The sequence below is a fragment of the Mus caroli genome, unplaced genomic scaffold (assembly GCF_978045245.1).
Source record: "Mus caroli unplaced genomic scaffold, Mus_caroli_1 scaffold_10, whole genome shotgun sequence".
NCBI lineage: Eukaryota > Metazoa > Chordata > Mammalia > Rodentia > Muridae > Mus > Mus caroli.
In genome coordinates this window covers 52,007,227-52,026,179 of record NW_028227265.1, presented here as the reverse complement: position 1 = coordinate 52,026,179, position 18,953 = coordinate 52,007,227, and the positions used below count along the sequence as shown (strand labels likewise).

General features: G+C 42.5%; 1 protein-coding gene across 2 annotated transcripts in view; it reads right to left on the bottom strand.

The window, feature by feature from the left end:
• The window catches only part of Ednra (endothelin receptor type A), a 62,682-nt gene that overhangs the window by 39,913 nt on the left and 3,816 nt on the right, over positions 1-18,953 (bottom strand). For both annotated transcript variants that reach the window (XM_029480906.2, XM_021170016.3), the window contains exon 2: positions 18,057-18,536. In XM_029480906.2, the coding sequence (XP_029336766.1) occupies positions 18,057-18,476 (420 nt within the window). In that variant the 5' untranslated portion in view covers positions 18,477-18,536. The remainder of the gene's footprint in view (positions 1-18,056; positions 18,537-18,953) is intronic.

Below are 18,953 nucleotides of genomic sequence, written 5' to 3'. Positions count from 1 at the left end.
AGGCTTTTCCTTGTCACATTTTGTTTCCTGAGGTCTGTGCTTGCTCTGGGCCTCAGTGTACCCAGGGAGTGAGAGCACAGCACATTGGGGGAGGGCACAGTACATCAGGCTTCTTGTCACATAGTTCAGTGAGATCCAGAGTCAGGCTAGTCATGGTACTCCGAGTACTCATGGCTACTACATGACATTAGCCATAACCTGTTACCATAGGTGACAAAGAGTCTCTACAGTTCCTTGTTAGTCTTCCATTCCTGCCTGGCCCTGGCCCAGCCACCAGGAGGGTCTGCACTGGGTTTTGATACTGGCTTCTGGCATTTTCAATGATCTCTGTAAAAAATGTAAGTGACAACTGCTTGGGAGATAGTTGCTACAATTCACAAAGAGGTTTATGGGGGAAAAAAAAAGCCTAAATTTTATCTCTAGTGTGCACAACCCGAAATTAAAAATCTCTTCAAGGAAGATGGAAGTAATTGGGTTCCATTCTGAACATTTTTGTGATATGCAGTAGGTTGGAAAATGTGCCAAAGATGTTTTTTCTAATAACAATAATCTAGTATGAGGACAAATGGATTTGACAATTCTTAGGTGAATGAATTCTGAAAGAACAAGTGTGTAGAATTCCCTGACTCAGAACTCACATCACTGATTCCCCCAGAGTAGGAAATGTTTACCGTTATACTATATTTTCTTGAATTAGTATCTTCTTCATTTTCAAGCATAAGTAAATGACATGTTGAGCATTTTGTTCTAAGATCTAATATATTTCCCAAAATTATTCCAACTTATTTTACTATTTTTACAAGCAACACTAGTGTGTGTGTGTTTGTGTGTGTGTGTGTGTGTGTGTGTGTAAGAGAGAGAGAGAGAGAGAGAGAGAGAGAGAGAGAGAGAGAGAGAGAGAGAAATGGTACAATTCACATGTGGAATTCAGAATTCAGAGAGCAAGACTTTGTCTCACATCCTGTTTAAGACAAGGTTTCTTTGTTGTGTCTCTGCTGTGTATGCCAGGCTAATGGGCCTACAGGTCCCAGAGATCTTCCTGTTCCCCTTCCCAACCCATCCTGGGAGCACCAAGCTTACAGATGTACGCTGCTGTGTCTGGCTTTAATGTGGGTTCTGAGAATTCCAACTCAGACCCTCACACTTGTGGTAAGTGTCTTACTCACTGGCCTATATTCCCAATACTTTTCTTGGTATTGAAAAAAGACAAAACCAACAGAGTTTAGGAAACAGAGACCCTTTCTGTTCTAGTGGAGTGCAAGAAAGTGTAACTATTAGGGAGACAGCTGCCAAAAGCAATTTGTGTAGTAACCCCTGGTTTCAGGAACCCTGGGAGGAAACTTCCCATATGGTCATCCTACCCACACTGATAAGGAGGACATGCATGTACATATATAGCCATAGTACTGTCTGTTGAAGAAAAGACTGGGACAAAGGATTATATAAACTACAATGTTCTCTCATACTGGGGGAGTATGGAACTAAAAAGAATAAAGTAGGATGTATATATTCTCAAAGATCTCTGAGATATAATGACACATGGAAAGACCAAGATGCTGAATATTAAGAAACAGGTATACAGAATGGTACAAGTATGGGGTAGTTTAACAAACAAACAAACAACAAACAAACAAAGTAAAAAGCAGGACTGCCATGCATGGTACTCATACCAAAAATCTTAGCACTTGGGAAGCTAAGGCAGGAGGATTGCCATGAGTTCAAGTCAAGCCTAATATAAGTCTAGAGTAAGACCCCATGACAAACAAAACAAAAATAAACAAAATTAAACAACAAAAACACCCCTACAGTAACTGCATAAAAACAACAGAAACGAGGAGACTGGTTTCTTTTCAATGTACATACCATTTTCTTGTGTGTGTGTGTGTATTCCTTATTTTTCTTTTAAAAAGAAAATTAGAATTTTCTCTAAAAACTTGTATTGAATGAGAAGACAAAAATGCACAAGAGAGCATCTGCTAGCAGAAGAGGAAGTTCCCCTGCAAAGCATGGCCTTCACAGAGAAGGGGATTCTGAACAAAACGTGAGCTTGGACCAAGAATCACAGACCTAAACTGCAGTCTAGTGGCAAATACTGTCTTCATCAGCTATCCAACAATTCTGGCTCAGAAAGAACTTTTTATCAGATTCTGTTAGTTCCAGAATCTGGTTTCTCCTCTGAGATTTTGCAAGGAAACTAGATGTTCCTCACTTTAGACAGTTCACTAGTGGCCTGCAAGCAAGGAAGGAATTTCAAATTCACAGGAGACACAGAGGAGGGGCAACTGGAGGCTGACTGTATTACTTCACTTGCAAATATGACTGTGATGGTTTGAGAATGGCTCCCATAGGCTCATTATATATGCATGTATATGTATGTGTGTGTGTATGTGTATACATGTACATGTATACATAAATATACATATATGTATATACATATACACAATACAGTGTATACATACATGTGTGTATATACATACTTACATATAATTTTAAAATATTACTTACTTTTTAAAAAATGTAACCATCTTCCCAGCTCCAGACTCATTTATCTGAATGTCTGCTCCCCATTTGATGGAACTGGAACTGATTGGGAAGGATTGGTAGGTGTGGTCTTGTTGGAGGAGGTATGTCACCGGGGTGGGCTTTGAGGTGTGCAAAAGCCCAAGCCAGGCCCATTTTTTCTCTGCCTTTTGCTTGTAGATTAAGATGTAAACTCTCAGCTACTGCTCCAGCGCCTGCTTGCCTGCTGCCATGCTCCCCGCTATGATGTCATGGACTTATGACATCTAAACTGTAAGTCCCACATAAACTTTCTTCTCTAAGTTGCCTTTGTCTTGGTGTCTCATCACAATAGGAAAGTAACTAAAGCAAGGATTGATTGGAATGGCCGCCTCCGTGACCATTATAAATGTGACTTAGTTATAAATAGTGCATGCCCCGGTTCTTCAAGCTCTTTTTGCAGCTGGAACCATGTGTGTCAACTCTCACACCCCACACCTGACCTTCTGCAAAGCCACACGGGCTGCTTCTGAGTGCTGGCATCTCAGAGATGAGTTCTAGGATCCATACCTGACTCTGCTTTCTTCCCTCCATCCCCTGTAGATTCCCTCCCTTCTCCCCAACGGTCTAAGGTCTAAACATCACCATCAGGGAATTCCAAGCATGTATGGGCACACAGTGTTAAGCAAATGGAACACAGGGCTTTGTTTCTCACCTCCACTCCCTGTCCCTTTTGTCTGTCACTCAGCCTCCTCACAGCCCTGTAACTAGTCCCTGACCTTCTCAACACTGGTGGAAGAAAACTCACTTCTTTCAATTATGACCAAGTAATTTAATTGGCCCACCTGAAAAAATATGAAGTATAGCGATTCTCATATCAAGTGCTTCAAAGTCTGTGTTATTTTCATCCTTTAAGAGCTTCAGGGACTAATTACTGTTGAGCATGAAGCTTCCCCAAAGATCAAGAGCCGTTGTTCTCCTTTTCTCCTTACCCGAATCATGGATGCCTACCTAAAACCCTGGCCATCTGATGTGCCGCTCTCCCAATTACTTGAAATAAACACAGCTAAGTACTTGACAAAGAGCTGAAAACTCATTCAATCTTGGCGAGAAAAGCTGTGACTAAACGTATCTCAAGATACTTCCATTTACTATGTGGCAAGCATTTTGAGAGACTGGCTTTGTGGATGCTGTGATGTAAATATTGCTGGTGGTTCAAAAAGAATTTTTCTTTCATAGTTATGCTATTTTTTTTTTTTTACAATTTAGAAAGTTTCTACTCCTAATCTCCCTGGACGTGGTCATCTTGGATGTAGTGTGATGTAGTGACCAGACCACAGATAAATGTAGCCATTTTACCTAGAAACTGGCAGGCTTGGGGCATATCATTTTACAAAAATAATCTCAGAGACATGGTCTGGAGAACCTCACCAACCCAGTTCTGACGGCTTGAAAATGTGATTTCTGTAACCAATGCTTCTTAATCGGCATTTCACAGTGTGCCTCACCGCTCACAAGGAATGCTGTCTCGTATCTCAGCAGTGGGGAATACTGAAGCCAAACTTTCCTTCTTTCTGTATATTTTGAGATTAATTTGACTGTTTGAAATTTTTGGCCTGATCTATTATTCTAGGAGAAAGAAATGTTTTCAGAGAGATGTTTTATAGGTGTTTTACATTTAAAAAGTAGCAATTTTTTGTGTGTCGTATGATTTCAAAAAGTTCAACAAGCCAGGTGGCCCTTAGTGCTAGTACTTGGGAGGGAGAGGAAGTTGCACCTCTGTGTCTTAGAAGACAGCCTGGTCTACGAAGTGAGTTCCAGGCTAGACAGAACTATGAAATGAGGCCTTGTCTCAAACAAACAAACAAACGAACAGATAAACAAGCAGATTCTAAAGCTCCCGCAGACTCTTAACTCTAACACTCGCCTGTACCAACAGGGAATCTGTGTGAGCTGAAGTCATGGCTCCCCTCAGTCTCCCTCTCTTTTCTAAGATGCTTAGCCAGTGTGTGAGTTGATTTAGAAATTATCCAGACGGAGAGAAATAACAGATTTTCTTGAAAGGTCAAGAAGTGTAATGGGCAGTTTATAATAGGTTACATGTGTATGTAAGAGTTTGAATCAGAGAAAGAATTCTACTTAGCAAATTCTGCCTCATTTATAGTTTAGCGCCATGTTCTTAATTAGAACATAAACGTATTATGAAGAATTATGTTAAAAGTGTCCACTTAGTATATACTATATATATACATGCAATGGACATGCATCTATGTGTGCACAAGAGTGCATGTGAGAATGTATACAGAGCTACTTCTCATTATAGCTGAAAGCTATTTCAGTGCCTATTCACAGAATGAGATGCTATCGGACAATGTGAACAAATGAGCTACAACCCAACACCACACTGTGGATGACTCTCTGGAGTATGACACTGAGATAAAGCGACCAGGTACAAAATAGGTCACATGATTGGAATCCATAGAAACGAAAAGACATGCCCACACTGTTAAAAGTCAGGAGAGTTCGGATAGTGACTGGGGATGTCTGGGTTATAGCCATGTGCAGGTGCTCAATTTGTGGAATCCCAGAACCATTATGGAGCACATTTTCAGTATTTATTCTGCTACAGGATTTCTAGCTTGAATTATGGTGCTTAACTGATGGGACACGACTGTAATTTTTATAGGATTGACTTATATAAGCAAATAAAAAAATCTGTGGAAATAGTTTAGGGAAAACCCTTTAAAAGAAAAAATGCCAGTAAATTTTAGACATAAATATTCCTGTGAGCAAAATCCTTACTAGGATCAGTCAGGTCCTTTTTTTTTTTTTTTTTTTTTTTTTTTTTTTGTACATTCTGCAAAATTTGTTTATCTGAGATAATGCATATATGATGTGGAGGTACGACATTCCATACTTGGAAAACAGGCATGCAGCCAGGCAATGGTTTTGGGCAGTGTGAGCATGCTCAGGACTTTTATCGTTAAAATTAGGGACAAATAATAAAATTCTCCATTAGTTTGATTCAGTGGAACTATTTTATTGCAGGTGTACTTTATGCATAAACCCTATAAGAGCAGGGAACTTCACCCCATTGTTCAAAGTTAAGCAAAATAAGCAATGACAAGGTAAGCACAGTGCTTTGTCATGTTAGAATCTGGAAAATAATGATCTCAGATGAAGTCACTAACAGAAGAGAGGTTATCAGGAAGTGGGGGAGACAGGGAAACCAAGGGAAGAGTTAAAGGGCACAGAGGGCATGGGAATGAGCAACTTGTAATGTTGTGTTGGGCATAAGGGCAGCTGACACCATCTAACTGTGGGCTTCAAGTGAGAGGCAGTGCTGCAGGTACACACGAATGGTGATGGATGCAGGCAATGGGATCCAACCATCACACAGTGTATGCGGGTAGGTACCGAAGCACCTCTCCACTGTGTCCAGGCATCCAGGGACCACATGGCAATGTAAAAGCTCAGAACTTTTGATTTTATCTTAATAATCAGTTTAGACATTTCCCTACCCTTTGCTTATAAAATTTTCCTACATTTTCCTTTAAATTCCAGTGCATCTCATAAGTCTAAGGAAAGGAAGTCAGCACAGACGATGTTCAGGTCTGTCAGCCCAGCAGGCTGTTTCAATCTCAGCTGAGGTTATGGGTGAGCCACAGTCACCCACACTTCTGCATTGTGTCTAGGGACGAGTTGCCTAGCCTTTCAGCTGCTAAATGGAACATTATAAGATGTTAGCTTGGCCACAAGTTTTCCTCTGAGAATGATGTTTCTAGTCAAGAATCCATCCAAGAACTTAATCTTTCCTGTTTGCTCATTTATATCTTATCTTCTGTATTTTACTCTGTCAGTTGATCTCACAATCCTGACAATGAATATGGGATGCATGAATCCTGCTTACCTGGTGCTCGGAGTCAGTGTGCAAGCCTTATGGCAGAGACGCACTGTTGCAGAAAAATCTCTGCATTGTTCACATTTCCCTTAACATCTTATCTCCATTCTAAATAGAGAACTAAACTGTTGGGGCCTTGGACAGTAGAACACATGCCTGCTGTATTTGAGGCTCCCTGTTCCATTCCTGGTGCCACAAAAGATAAGCGAACAAATTAAAGTTTAAAAATGGGACTCGAGAAGAAGGATGGGTGGCCTGTCAATGCAGTCTTTGGAGCCGTGTTTCTGGGACAGAGGTGGCACTGAGCACACTTGCCACTTCAGAAGGTGCCTGGACCAGAACGCTGCTGCCGGCCAACCCTGCAGCTTGCACATTGCCTGAACTCAAGGAGATTTACGTGAATATCCTGGGCATCAATTTCATCATCTGACCGTGCCTTATCGCAAGGTTCTTAGGGAGAGAGTGAACACTACGTTTTAGACAATGTCTTTCTCAGGATAAATATCAGTAGGTTGGGCCTGCAGGATGGCTCGTCAGGCAAGGGTGCTTGCCACTAAGCCTGCCAACCTGAGTTTGATCCTTGCAACCCACATGGTGGAAGGAGACTGATTCCCACAAGTCGTCCTCTGACCTCCACACTGGTGCAGGGGCATGAGCCCACACACCATAACTGGCTGTATTTTTACAGGCGGGCACGCGGGCCACCTTTCGTGATGGCCCATTTCCCCTTTGTTAATGTGGAGAGGCTTCTTCACAGCAGCTGGGCTGTTCTTGCTAAAGCCGAAGCCTGAGCATCCTCTCGCCTGCACAGACTGTCTCAGACTTTTGAGCTCATTCAGAGGAAAGCCGCTGGATTTACAAAGCCTGGCAGAAGACTGGTGGATCGCTTTTTCTTCTACTTTATCCAGCTCACTCCTGATTTATGACGATTATCTACCCATAGGTAATTACTAAGCAGGTCTCCTTTAACTCAGAACTGTCCTGATTTAGACAAATAACTTATATGCTCACCCCTTATTAGGCTACTGTGATCTGCCTCTCCCCCTTGTCATCCTCTCTTGCCCCTGTCACCTCAGCCCCACCCCAGGCTCCCACTAAGCCATCATGACCCTCCTTGCTTTCCTTTAAGTGTCTCGGCACCTCTGAACTTGCTGTTTCCTGTACCTTGAATATTTCTGTCTTACAGGCAACAAGGTTTGTTTCTTCACCCCTCCCCATCTCTTCCTCTTTCTCTTCTTTTCCTTTCTTATTGTTTTTTTCTTGAGACAGGGTCTGATGTGGTTCAAGTTGGGCTTCAATTTTCTAAATGTAGTTGAGAAGGACCTCAAACCCCAGAGCCTCCTGCCTCTACTTCTCAAGTGCTAGGATCACAGGTGTGTGCCTCCACAGTTTCTTATGTTATCCATCCATCCATCCATCCACCCACCCACCTACCTATCCATTATTTAAAACACACTTTAAATTTAACTATGTCTTGATCATTATCTTCCCCATTCCAAGTCTTTCCTGATCCTCTCCCTATCCACCCAACTTCAAGTTCTTTCTTTAAAAAAACACAACAAAAAGCAATCCCCCAAAACACAATACAACACCAAATCCCCAGACCCAGAAAATAAAATAAAACACCCCAAGAGAAAAAAAATGTGGTGTTGGAGACAAATCCTGACCTTCGGGAATGCCAGACTGGACCTTCAGTAAACTGCATCCTCAGTTCCCCAGACAAACGTTTGCCCAGCTGTGATGGATTTGGAGTCCCATCCTCCACCTATTTTACAATGAATATTTCCTTCTTCCCCCCTTCTCAGTTTACTTTCCTCAGCATCCACCCTATGTACACTCTACTTATTTCTCTTCTTCTCCTGTCTCCTCCCATGTCCAAGAACCATGAGGATGGGAGCGTTGACTGTTCATTTGCTGTTATTTTCCCCAGAGTCTTTATCGTATAGCAAGTGAAAAAAAATGTAAGGAATAAAGTCCTGATGAAAGCAATAATCAAGTGGTTAATTATCTTTCACCTGTGAATACAAGCTTGCATTAATTGGAGTCTTGTTTAGTTTTAAATGACCCCTCCTCTACTCACTTCACGTGTGCACTGTCTTGCCTGCCCACCCAAGGAGGACATGAGAGGGCATTGGATCCCCTAGAACGGGAGTTATAGATGGCTGTGAGCTGTCATATAAGTGCTGGGACTCAAACTTAGGTCCCCTGCAAGAGCAGCTATTACTGCTAACCACTGAGCCGTCTCTCCACCCTGAGTTCTGTATTTGAGTAAGAGTTACGAAAAGAGAGAAGTTTGCTGCCATTATTTGCATTTTTATTCTAAAGTAAGTTGTTTAAGAAATTGGAAAGCCAGAGGACCAGGACTTCAGAGTCTAAATTTGCACTAAAATGTGCGCAGTTGATAAGACTTTGTGGTGCATTTGATTCTGATTCTCAAAGTCAAAGACCACAGTAAGGAGAGCCTCAGACTCTTTAAACTGAAACGAGAAATTTTGGTGTTCAAATTTAATTGTAAGGCTACCAACAATTTACACTGAGGGATAGATTCAGTTTTATTATTTTGTTTAGTTTCTGCAATTAACTTCTTAGTGCAGAACAGTTTCTCTATAACAACTAGTCCTAGTTTAAAACAAAACCGTAGATAGAGAAACTCAACCATCATTACTCCCAAGGGATCAGGATGGATCCAGAAGACAGCCCTAGAATTCCTGGCAGGATGTCAGATCTTTTTTGATGCGATTTTTAAAAACAGTCCATATTTAACTGCTCTAGTCTTACTGTCAGCTTCAGAGCTCACACACTCAGTTTCTCCATCTTCTTTCTGTGCGCAGTTCATTCTAAGTGCACCAGTCTAAGCAGCACCTAAGTGTGCACTACAAAACTGCATCGGAGTGAGAAAGCCAGGCTGTATAGGCTTTACTGAGAATGCTGGAATCAAGGCAGAGCACACACACACACACACACACACACACACTCCTCCCCCACATACACATACCACACATAGGCACCTCCGCATACACCACTCCCTCCCCACCTCCCATCCCACATCACACACACACACAGACACACACACACACACACACACACACACACACACACACACACGCTACTCCCCACTTCCCCCCACATATACACAGAAACCTCCCTCACAAACCACATGTACTGAGAACAATGGAATCAAGGCAGAGCACACACCATACCACATACACACACACACCCCTCCCCTCACAATCTTCCCATATGCACACTACAAATGATACATTATGTGAAAATTATTTTCTAGACTGGTCCCACATGTGTATTTTATGTTCAGTATGGAATAAAGCTAACTCTGGTAATGAGGTGAACTCTTTGATGGAGGAGTTTCGTAAGCCAGGACTCCATTTACCTCTCAGCATCTCCCAACAGTAATGGGAAACATCTTCCCCTCCTTGGCCAGGGGAATAGTTCTGCAGTTACGGATGGCTTCCATCCCCCATAGCTGAAATGGGAAAGCTGTGCTGTGAGGCAAATGCCAAGGGTTAGCAGAGCAGACCCACATGAGAATAATTACGTAACGTGACCATGAGAGAAAGCAATGAGGTTCCCAGACACAGGAAATGAACAGTCAGAGGGGAGGCAGAACCGGGCAGGGTTCTGAAGTCTGTCCAGACAGCAACTTCCTCACAACGAGCAGAAATTGGCTAATAAATTATCACTCTGTCGTCTCATATGTACATTTATTCTTATAGAAGCCACTTAGATGGAGTTTTGCAATGTGCATGTCTTCACAATGCCAGAAATGTAACTCATTCTCTATTCTCCAAAGAGCAAATGAAATGTCTTGTCATGTGAATTAAATATAAGTTTAAATATGTTTATTGCACAGTAATTTTGGAGAGACCCTTGGACTGATTATATATATAAAACCCCAAAAAGAGAGGAAATTATATAGCATAATTCTTGAGCCATAGGAAAAGAATTCTTGGCCTCCAGAAACAAAGGGATGTGGTCTGTCTTGTCGCAGTGTTCTGTCCTGCTTCTCACAAGGTTTTCTCACATTCATGAACCCTAAGTTATACTAATTTGCAGGGGTGGGGAAAAGAGTTAGAAAGTCAAGAAATTTAGTTGGCAAGTCTGCTTTTGGGTCTGGGAATCTCTCTCTCTCTCTCTCTCTCTCTCTCTCTCTCTATATATATATATATATATATACACACACACACACACACACACACATATATATACATATATATATATTCATCAATTATTTTCAGCAAGGTGTAGGAGGGCAATGATGCTTGGGAACAAGGGCAGCTTGCCTGGAGGAACTCACAGGCAAGCAAATACCTTGGCAAGCATGATGGGGCACATGTTAGGTGTTCCCACAGGGTGAGTGGAGGATGCTATGGGAGCATGTGGAGGTCAGGAAACCCAGTCTGGGTGATGAACAGCAGTTGACAAGGGGATGCTTAAGCTGGGTTCTGGAACACAAAGTGTAATAAGCTCAGAGGAGGCACACAGGAACATTATTTGAAATGGAGTGACCACCTTGAGATCTTGGGTAGCTCAGGTATTTGAAGTATATAGAAGCCTGGAGAGAGAGATGCTGGACAGGAGACAGGCATGGCTAGGATACTGTACACCAGCAAGTGACAGAGATCATGACCGAAGGAAATGTTTTTCTCTATAAACATTGAGGGACAGCTTCTGCAGCTAATTTCATGGTTTATAACACTACAACTGACATGAATGGAAATATCTGCTTCTATTTGCCTGAAGATGCAGTGAAAGGGAAACAACATGATCACCACATAGGGAATTTAACTTGGAAAATAGGATGTGTAGACCACAGGTACCTAGTCTATAAATGAAGAATCCTTTTGTTAAATCTCATTGTCATCATCAGCACCACTGTCATCATCATCTCTTCCTCTTCCTCCTCCTCCTTCTCCTCATCTTTTCAATATCACCACCATCATCTAAAGGTCTCAGGGAAATCTGATTAGAAGCTAATTTCAGCAGCCAAGGCTCACATCAGTTCAGAACAAGCATTATTGAACACCTACGAGGCAGCTGATGTATAAGCCATGACAACTTATTTCTGCCATGACCCAAACTGTCTTAGTGACTGACTGTTCTGTGAAGTGCATGGATTCCAGAGTACAAGATGCCAGGGATGGGGAAATCTGGAGAGTTTAGTTGCTGGCATTGGGTAAGAGCATCTCATTCCCACCCTGCTCACGCCGTCTGACCTCTCCAGAGACACCTGGGAGCTGGGCTTCCCATCGCAGGCTTTCTTGATATTTCCAACGGAAACCGTATTTGCTCACCACTGGCTGTGGCTCTCCGTAAGGGCTGGTTCACCTCAGTACTCATACCACAGAATCAGTACTCACCAGAGTTACTGTATTCTGTTCCCAAGAGTCTCACACATCTACTTCTTGCTATGTGCTAAGTGGGGGAGGGTGGGTGGTTCTTTATCTACTGTCTGAAGAGCACACCCAGTTTTGGCTTGTTGCGACCAGAGAACCTGTGCCACCAAGCTCAGTGCTGACTCCTCTTCTGGACCGTAACTCTCATCCATTTTACTCAGATCCTCTCATACATATGTTTTCTGCTTAGAAGGCAAGACGCAGTGGCTTATGGGAACATCTGGATGTATTATTATCCAGAAACGACACGCTGCCAAGCTTTAGCCCACCCACAAACCTCACTTTTGAGGTTTCTACTTTATTGCAAATCATAACTTATATCCTGACAGGCTATACTACCTGATGTAAGTATAATCTCATAAGTAAAGAGTAAAAATCATTACACTCCGTGTTTCTAACCAATATGCTAACTGGGGATTGATTAGTTTTGCTTCTCAGACACAGAGATGATCTTGTACTGTGTTGCCATCTTAAGATGCAAATACTTTGTGAGCACTGTTAACGTCCTTGAACACATTTTATTTCCTGAATTTGAGATATTAGGCAATGCATTTTTCTGCTGAATCAATCTAGCTGTAAGCCTGGGCATACAGAAAAGCAGGCTCCCTCCCTCCCTCCCTCCCTCCCTCCCTCCCTCCCTCCCTCCCTCCCTCCCTCCCTCCCAATTCTTATTAGTCTGCTCTTCAATTATGATATCTGATTTTTGAGCAACAAAAAATTAGAGTTGTTCTTTGATGAAGTTTGTCATGGCTGTCCCTCAGCACTGCCACTTGCAAGGCCCTCGTGTGTCTGAAAACCCAGAAGGCGCCTGGCGTTCGCCTGCTTTCTGTGTTCCATCTGCTTCTCATTCTGTCTCGTTAGATTTTGTGATTTTTCTCTTGTCACTCATGGGTGAGTGTGTGCCTGCAAGCAACGTCTGGAGCCATTTCTCTTTCGTCTTTGATTTATTTCTTCCTAATGCTACATAGCCACTCCAGACCAAACTCAGCTTTTCATTTAAGGTCTTTAAATGTCTTGACAGAACCTATTTGGGGTCAGGTTCACTGATATGTGTGTGTGTGTATATATATATATATATATATATATATACACACACATATATATACATATATATATCATATGTGTGTATATATTACATATATCATATATTATGATATATTATATATGATATATCCAAGCTCACTGAGGTTGAGGTTGGATGTCCTTTATAATTTCTCTCTCTCTCTCTCTCTCTCTCTCTGTGCGTGCATGTTAATAAGCAGGGAATGTGTGGAGTCAGCGTAGGTGGGGCTTGAAGGCTGAGCACAGCTCAGTCGCACAAGTGTGAACTCACTGGCTCGCTGGAAGAAGTGGTGGTAGAACAAGGCTAAGGAGATGTGGGAGGAACTCTGAAGAGAGTGAGAACAGTTAAGAAGCTTTTAAAATTTCAGGGTGCAGTGGCCTCTTTCATGACCACGTGCATGGCCAGTGCAGATGGGGACAGCTCAGCAATATGGCACTGGTTTCCAGCAGCTGCTTGCTGGGACACTCCTGTATAGTCCCTTCCTAAGTGATACAGGAGAGGCACAACAGTAACAAACAGGATAGCAAGCACTGTAGCTTCTCTTTCTTCGTTACACTGCTACAGCTGACTCTGCTGTGGCTTCCATAGCTCAGCCTACATCATTACACTTTTCATACTGCCTACTGCTACAGATCTGGACTCTGATCCAAAACAACGCAGGACTGAGTACATAACGGACTTGGTTGTCAGTAACTGAGGTAGGACAGAGTTCCAGATAATGTGTTCAGACAATATTTGTAGATATAGGGCCTATTTCACAGATGAATTCCTCACAGAAAATCTATGATCTCCATTTGAGTAAGAATCAACTGAAGGTAACCAACCTATTTACAACCCATTTATTCTCAGTACCAAGTAAAGCCAAACAGTAGTCAAGTGCCACTAAGGGCAGTGTTTCAGGTATATTTTGAAGGAAACAAAATATTTTTACATATATGTGTTTGTGCACTTGAATGAATTTAGGAACACTGTATGCATGCAGGAACTGGCAGAGACCAGAAGCAGGTGCTGCATCCCTGGGTGGAGTTCCAGGTTGTGAGTGCTCTGGAACAAAACCAGGTCCCCTTAAGTGCTATAACCACTGACCCACCTTCCCAGCCCAAGAAGTACACAGTCTTAATTCAAGCAGTAGCCTCCAATTAAGGGTTGGTGCCTCAAGGCAAGTTGTGATCTAAGCAATACCAGCTTTCTGCAGAAGAAACTTTCTGGTGCAGAGGATGCTGGATTGAAAGTCATAAGAACAAAACATATAATGTATGGGTCAAAGGAGTATTTACATAGTGCTTCCTTCCCTGGAGGACGGTTACTGAGTCCCACACATATGTGTGGAGTGTCTGAGGCAGCTGGGCCTTGACTGGACATTAGGCCAGGTGCAGCAGACTTTGGGGTACATGGGTTTGAAGCATGTGTTTCCTGAATGAAGACATACACTGATTACCCCATACGTGTGTGATCCCTACCTTAAACATATGTAGTGAAACTGAAGTTCTAAGAGCATTTGGCTAACTTTTAAGTAACAGAAAACATTTAAAGAATCCTACAACTTAAAATCTGTTTGTTTAATGAAACATGGGTGGTGGGTTAAAAAATATATCTGCTATGACTGCTAAACAGAATATGTGTGTGTGACTGTGTGTGTAAGTGTGTGCATATGTGTGAGTGTGTGTGTGTAATATATACATGTATGTAAGTGTGTGTGTAGGTAAGCTTGCCCATAACAGGTACAAGGGAAGATCAAAGGTTGGTATTAGGTTGTCTTCCTCAATTGAATCTCTAACTCTTTTTGGACACAGGATCTTTCACTGAACTTTATGTTTTGTGTGTGTGTGTGTGGGGGGGTCGCCTGACTGACTATTGAGTGCCCAGGGTCTACTCATCTCACTTCACAGAGCAGACATATGCTGCCAGGCCTGGCTTTTTGCTCAGGTGCTGGGGATTTAAACACAGGTCATAAACAGAGCCATATCCCCAGCCCTGAAAAACTCATCTATTTAAAGATCCTGGCAGATCTGTCAGGATTCTTCTCTCAACCTCATTCTTCTAGTCGTGAGGATGAGGAAGAGTGCAGGGATCCAACCTCAGTGAAACCTGTATGCTATTTTCTTGGCTACCTAAATACAGCGATGAAGAGAAACACACAGTGCTGACCTAGTGAACTGGATGTGGCTAGAGGCATCCAGGTTCAATATGGGAGAAAATCTGAATGCCTTGAGATCTTCTGGCAGGAGGTAGCTTGGGGAAGAGCAGCAGGGGCCCAGCCTCACACTGTCTGGCAGTGTTTCTCCTGACTAGCCTGGGTAGAATTTCAGAGGAACAGCCAGAGGTCATGTATTCTGACCTAAAGAGAGTGTGGCAGGCAAACAGGGACATCACTCTTCTCTGCTGTGGCCTCTGAGCTCAGAACAGTGCTGCTTGCTCTCCTCTGAAGAGGACTGAGACACTTACTGAAATTTAAATAAATAGTTTAAAAGGTTTAATTTCTAAAACTCAGATTAGTCCAGCGACTCACGACATTTAAATAACAGGAATTGAACAACCGTGGTCACGTGATATGAAAGTCCCATGGTCAAATGTCCACATTACTTCAAACTATAACAAGCTTGTCAATCATGAGAGTCTCGAAAGTGAAGAACGAATGAGTTGGATCACCATGTATGAATGTCTACCTATTGCTATGTGAATGAAATATAAATTATATTTGGATTTCTACAGTACTCAGAAGTCTCTCAGCTAACGTGACTCAACCATGGAGTAGAAATGAAACCCAGAGTGGTGACTGGCAGGAGTGACGCAAAGACAGCCAGCCCCCACCCTGCCCCCAACTCCCCACCCCATCCCCCACCCTCAACTCCCTCACTCAGCTGCACTATTGGTTTGACAAGAAACTGCTTTGCACAGGGTTGAGTGTACATAGCATGCTTCAGTTGGAGCAGAAGCAGGAAGTTTGTTCAGAGATGGTCAGTTATTCTTTTGAATTAAGATGAGCTAGTTAACCAGTGCCTAAGCATGGATAATCAAGAATTAATAATAATAGTCAATTGAAACTAAAGAGTCAAATTTTGTTTGACCAAAAGCCATAAAAATCTTTTAAACTCTCTCATTAAAGAAGGAAACCATGAGAAAATGAAGTGTTAAGCACTCATGACAACTCATAAATGAAAAATTAAGGGCTTTTTAAGAGAAAAAGGGTGAATTTTATAGAGTATGCTAAACATTTTAAATTAATCATGCATTTTCAATTCTGCTTCACAGTTTGGTTCCAAAATTCTGTTTTTATGTTCAAACTGAAATCCTGTGCATTCATACTTATTCCAAAGAAAGACATACTATCTCATCTTTTGATTATTCCTCATCTTTCTCTAGCTTTCCAAAAAAGTACATGGTATGATTTTGAAAGATTTTTAACATTCAAAAAATTATCAGCCATGTGTAGTGATGCATGCCTTTAATCCCAACACTAAGGAGGCAGAGACAGGAGGATTTCTGTGGGTTCAAGGCCAGCCTGGTCTACACAGGGAGCTCCTGGGGAACCAGAGTTACCCAGAGAGACTCAGTCTCAAAAACAAAACAACGAAACCCATTGCGTTCATCTCTAGTGCTAGGACGCCGGCGCCTGTGGTAACTTCATGTGATTTTACCATGATTGAAGTATGTCTGCTAGAAACAGGGGAAGCTATGCCAGGCTGCTCTGCACCTCATAATTAAACTGGCGAAAGTAGTTTAAAGTAATATTTCAGAATTGTGTTACTTACAACAGAGGTTCTCAGCCTTTCTGATACTGCGACCCTTTAATACAGTTTCCCACATTGTGGTGATCCCCAACCATAAAATTATTTTGTGGTTACTTCATAGGTGTAGTTTTGCTACTGCTATGAATTGTAATGTAAATATCTGATATTCAGGATATATGTTATGAGACACCAAGGCCCATAGATTGAGAACCACTGACCTAGAATAATTTGTTCCTGTGGCAAGGGAGGAGGAAAGAAAGAGAGAGGAAGAGAAAGAAGAGGAGAAAAGAAAGAAGAAGATGGGGAGAAGGAAGGAGAGGAGCCTGAGTTCAAACTAGAGTAGGTGGGGGAAGAAAAGGAAAGAGAGAAAGAGGAGAAAAATGAGGGAGAGAGAAAAGGTAGAGGAGAGAGAGGGGGAGAGGATAAGGGGGAGGAAGAGGGGGAGGAGAAGGAGGAGAGAGGGAACAGGGGAGGAGAAAGAGGGGGAGAGGAGAAGGGGGAGGAGGAGGGGGAGAGAGAGAGGGAAAAAAGAGAGGAGGGACAGGGGGAGGGGAGAGGAGAAGGAGGAGGGGAGAAGAAAGCCTGAGAAAAGCAATTTCCGGTTTAGGGTGAAGACATTTCTTAAAATGTGGCACACATAAGCCAATTTTGTTCGACTCTTACTGTACTTAAATTTCTCTCAGGAATCTTTCCTTTCACAATGACTACAGCAAATATGGACTATTCTGTTTCCACTAGATTTAGTTTATTTTGGTTAAAGAGTCTCTGAGGCAAGGCAATTCCGGCCATGTTTCGACACTTGTCTTTTCCCATGAAAACACCGACTTTTCTTCTTTGTCTTTAGGGCCCCATGGCTTAGCTCAGGGCTGGGCACATATTACAGCTCAAAGAGAGAAGGGGTTATCAGGTCTATTTGGAATGGTTTTAGTCAGTATTTCGGTCCTGGCCTGCTATCGATGGGTTTCATTATCTCCAAGTCACTGATACTGAGGGGAGCCAGCAAGCCTTTGCGTGTCAATTATGCACCCGGAGACTCAGACTGAAATAGAAGCTGTGAGTTCTGCTGTGGCTATCTACTTTGAACAGCATCTCATGGAAAGATAACTGATATTGCATGTGGATTTACCTTACGTTCTTTGGGAGCTTGGCACAGCTGACCCTAAAAACTGTATCTCAAACAATCTCCAGTCACCAATTGCCCCAAGACTCCCCATGGAGGCAGGAAGCTGAGCGCTGTCCTGGGAACCTACTTTGGGAAGTAGGGGCATCTTAAGGGTCATCCTGCTAATACTGTTTCATTAGCAGCTAAATTGGGAAAAGTCTAATACACAGCAGTAAAACTCTTAAAACAAACCAAACCAAAACGCGTCAGTGAGCTGAAAGCAGAAGTAAACCTCCTAGGCAAGCGCACAGCAGAGCGAGCGTCAGCAGAGCCCTCAGGACTTTCCTACCTTAAACACATTGATGGGGAGGTCAATGACCACGTAGATAAGGTCTCCAAGGGCCAGGCTGGCTATGAGCGCATTGGGGCCGTTCCTCATACACTTGTTTTGGTAAATGATTCGTAGTAGAGTTGCGTTCCCCACCATTCCCACGATGAAAATGGTGCAGGATATCACAGTGTTAATATACTTGAAAGCTGTCGTGATTTTAGTCTGCTGTGGGCAATAGCCGTGCATTGAGCCATTGCTAGGCAGGGCCAAATTAGGGGGTCGATGGGTGGTGCCCAGAAAGTTGATCTCCGTCCCCGGAAAAGGGGTGAAGTCTTCCATGTGGCTGCTTAGATTAGCGCTGTATCGCTCCGGATTGTCAGCGATTACGCCTCCCACCATGGTCAGCCAAAAGTATGCCGCAAGACAAAAGATGCCCATCTTAACCTGGATTTTAAGAAACGTCTTCTTATGTTGGTCTCACGCCTTTCTTTTTTTCACCTGGAAGAAAAAAAAATAGGAAAAATTATTTTTTTGTTACAAAATCTAGCTGTCCCCAAAAGATGGTGGTTAATGAATGTTTATTGATTTAATGAAAATATAGGTCAATCAGATCAAAATAGGAAAGACCAAAACTCTATTATAGCAAGAAATCTCCCCAGCCCTGGCTGTATCCACAGCTATATCTGTATAGACCACAATATGGATAAAGATATTTCAGCATTCCTTAAAAATAGCGGTGTTTTTTCCATTTTATTCAGGCTAATGATAGCCCAAATCTTCCAGACATGACACAGAAAATTCCGTGGTAAAAGAGAAAACATTGCTTCAGACTGAGGCACAAAATACAAGAATCTAATTCTCTGACTAAAAACTTGAGCATGCCCGAGTGAGTGAGGGGTTGCACATGGCAGGAAC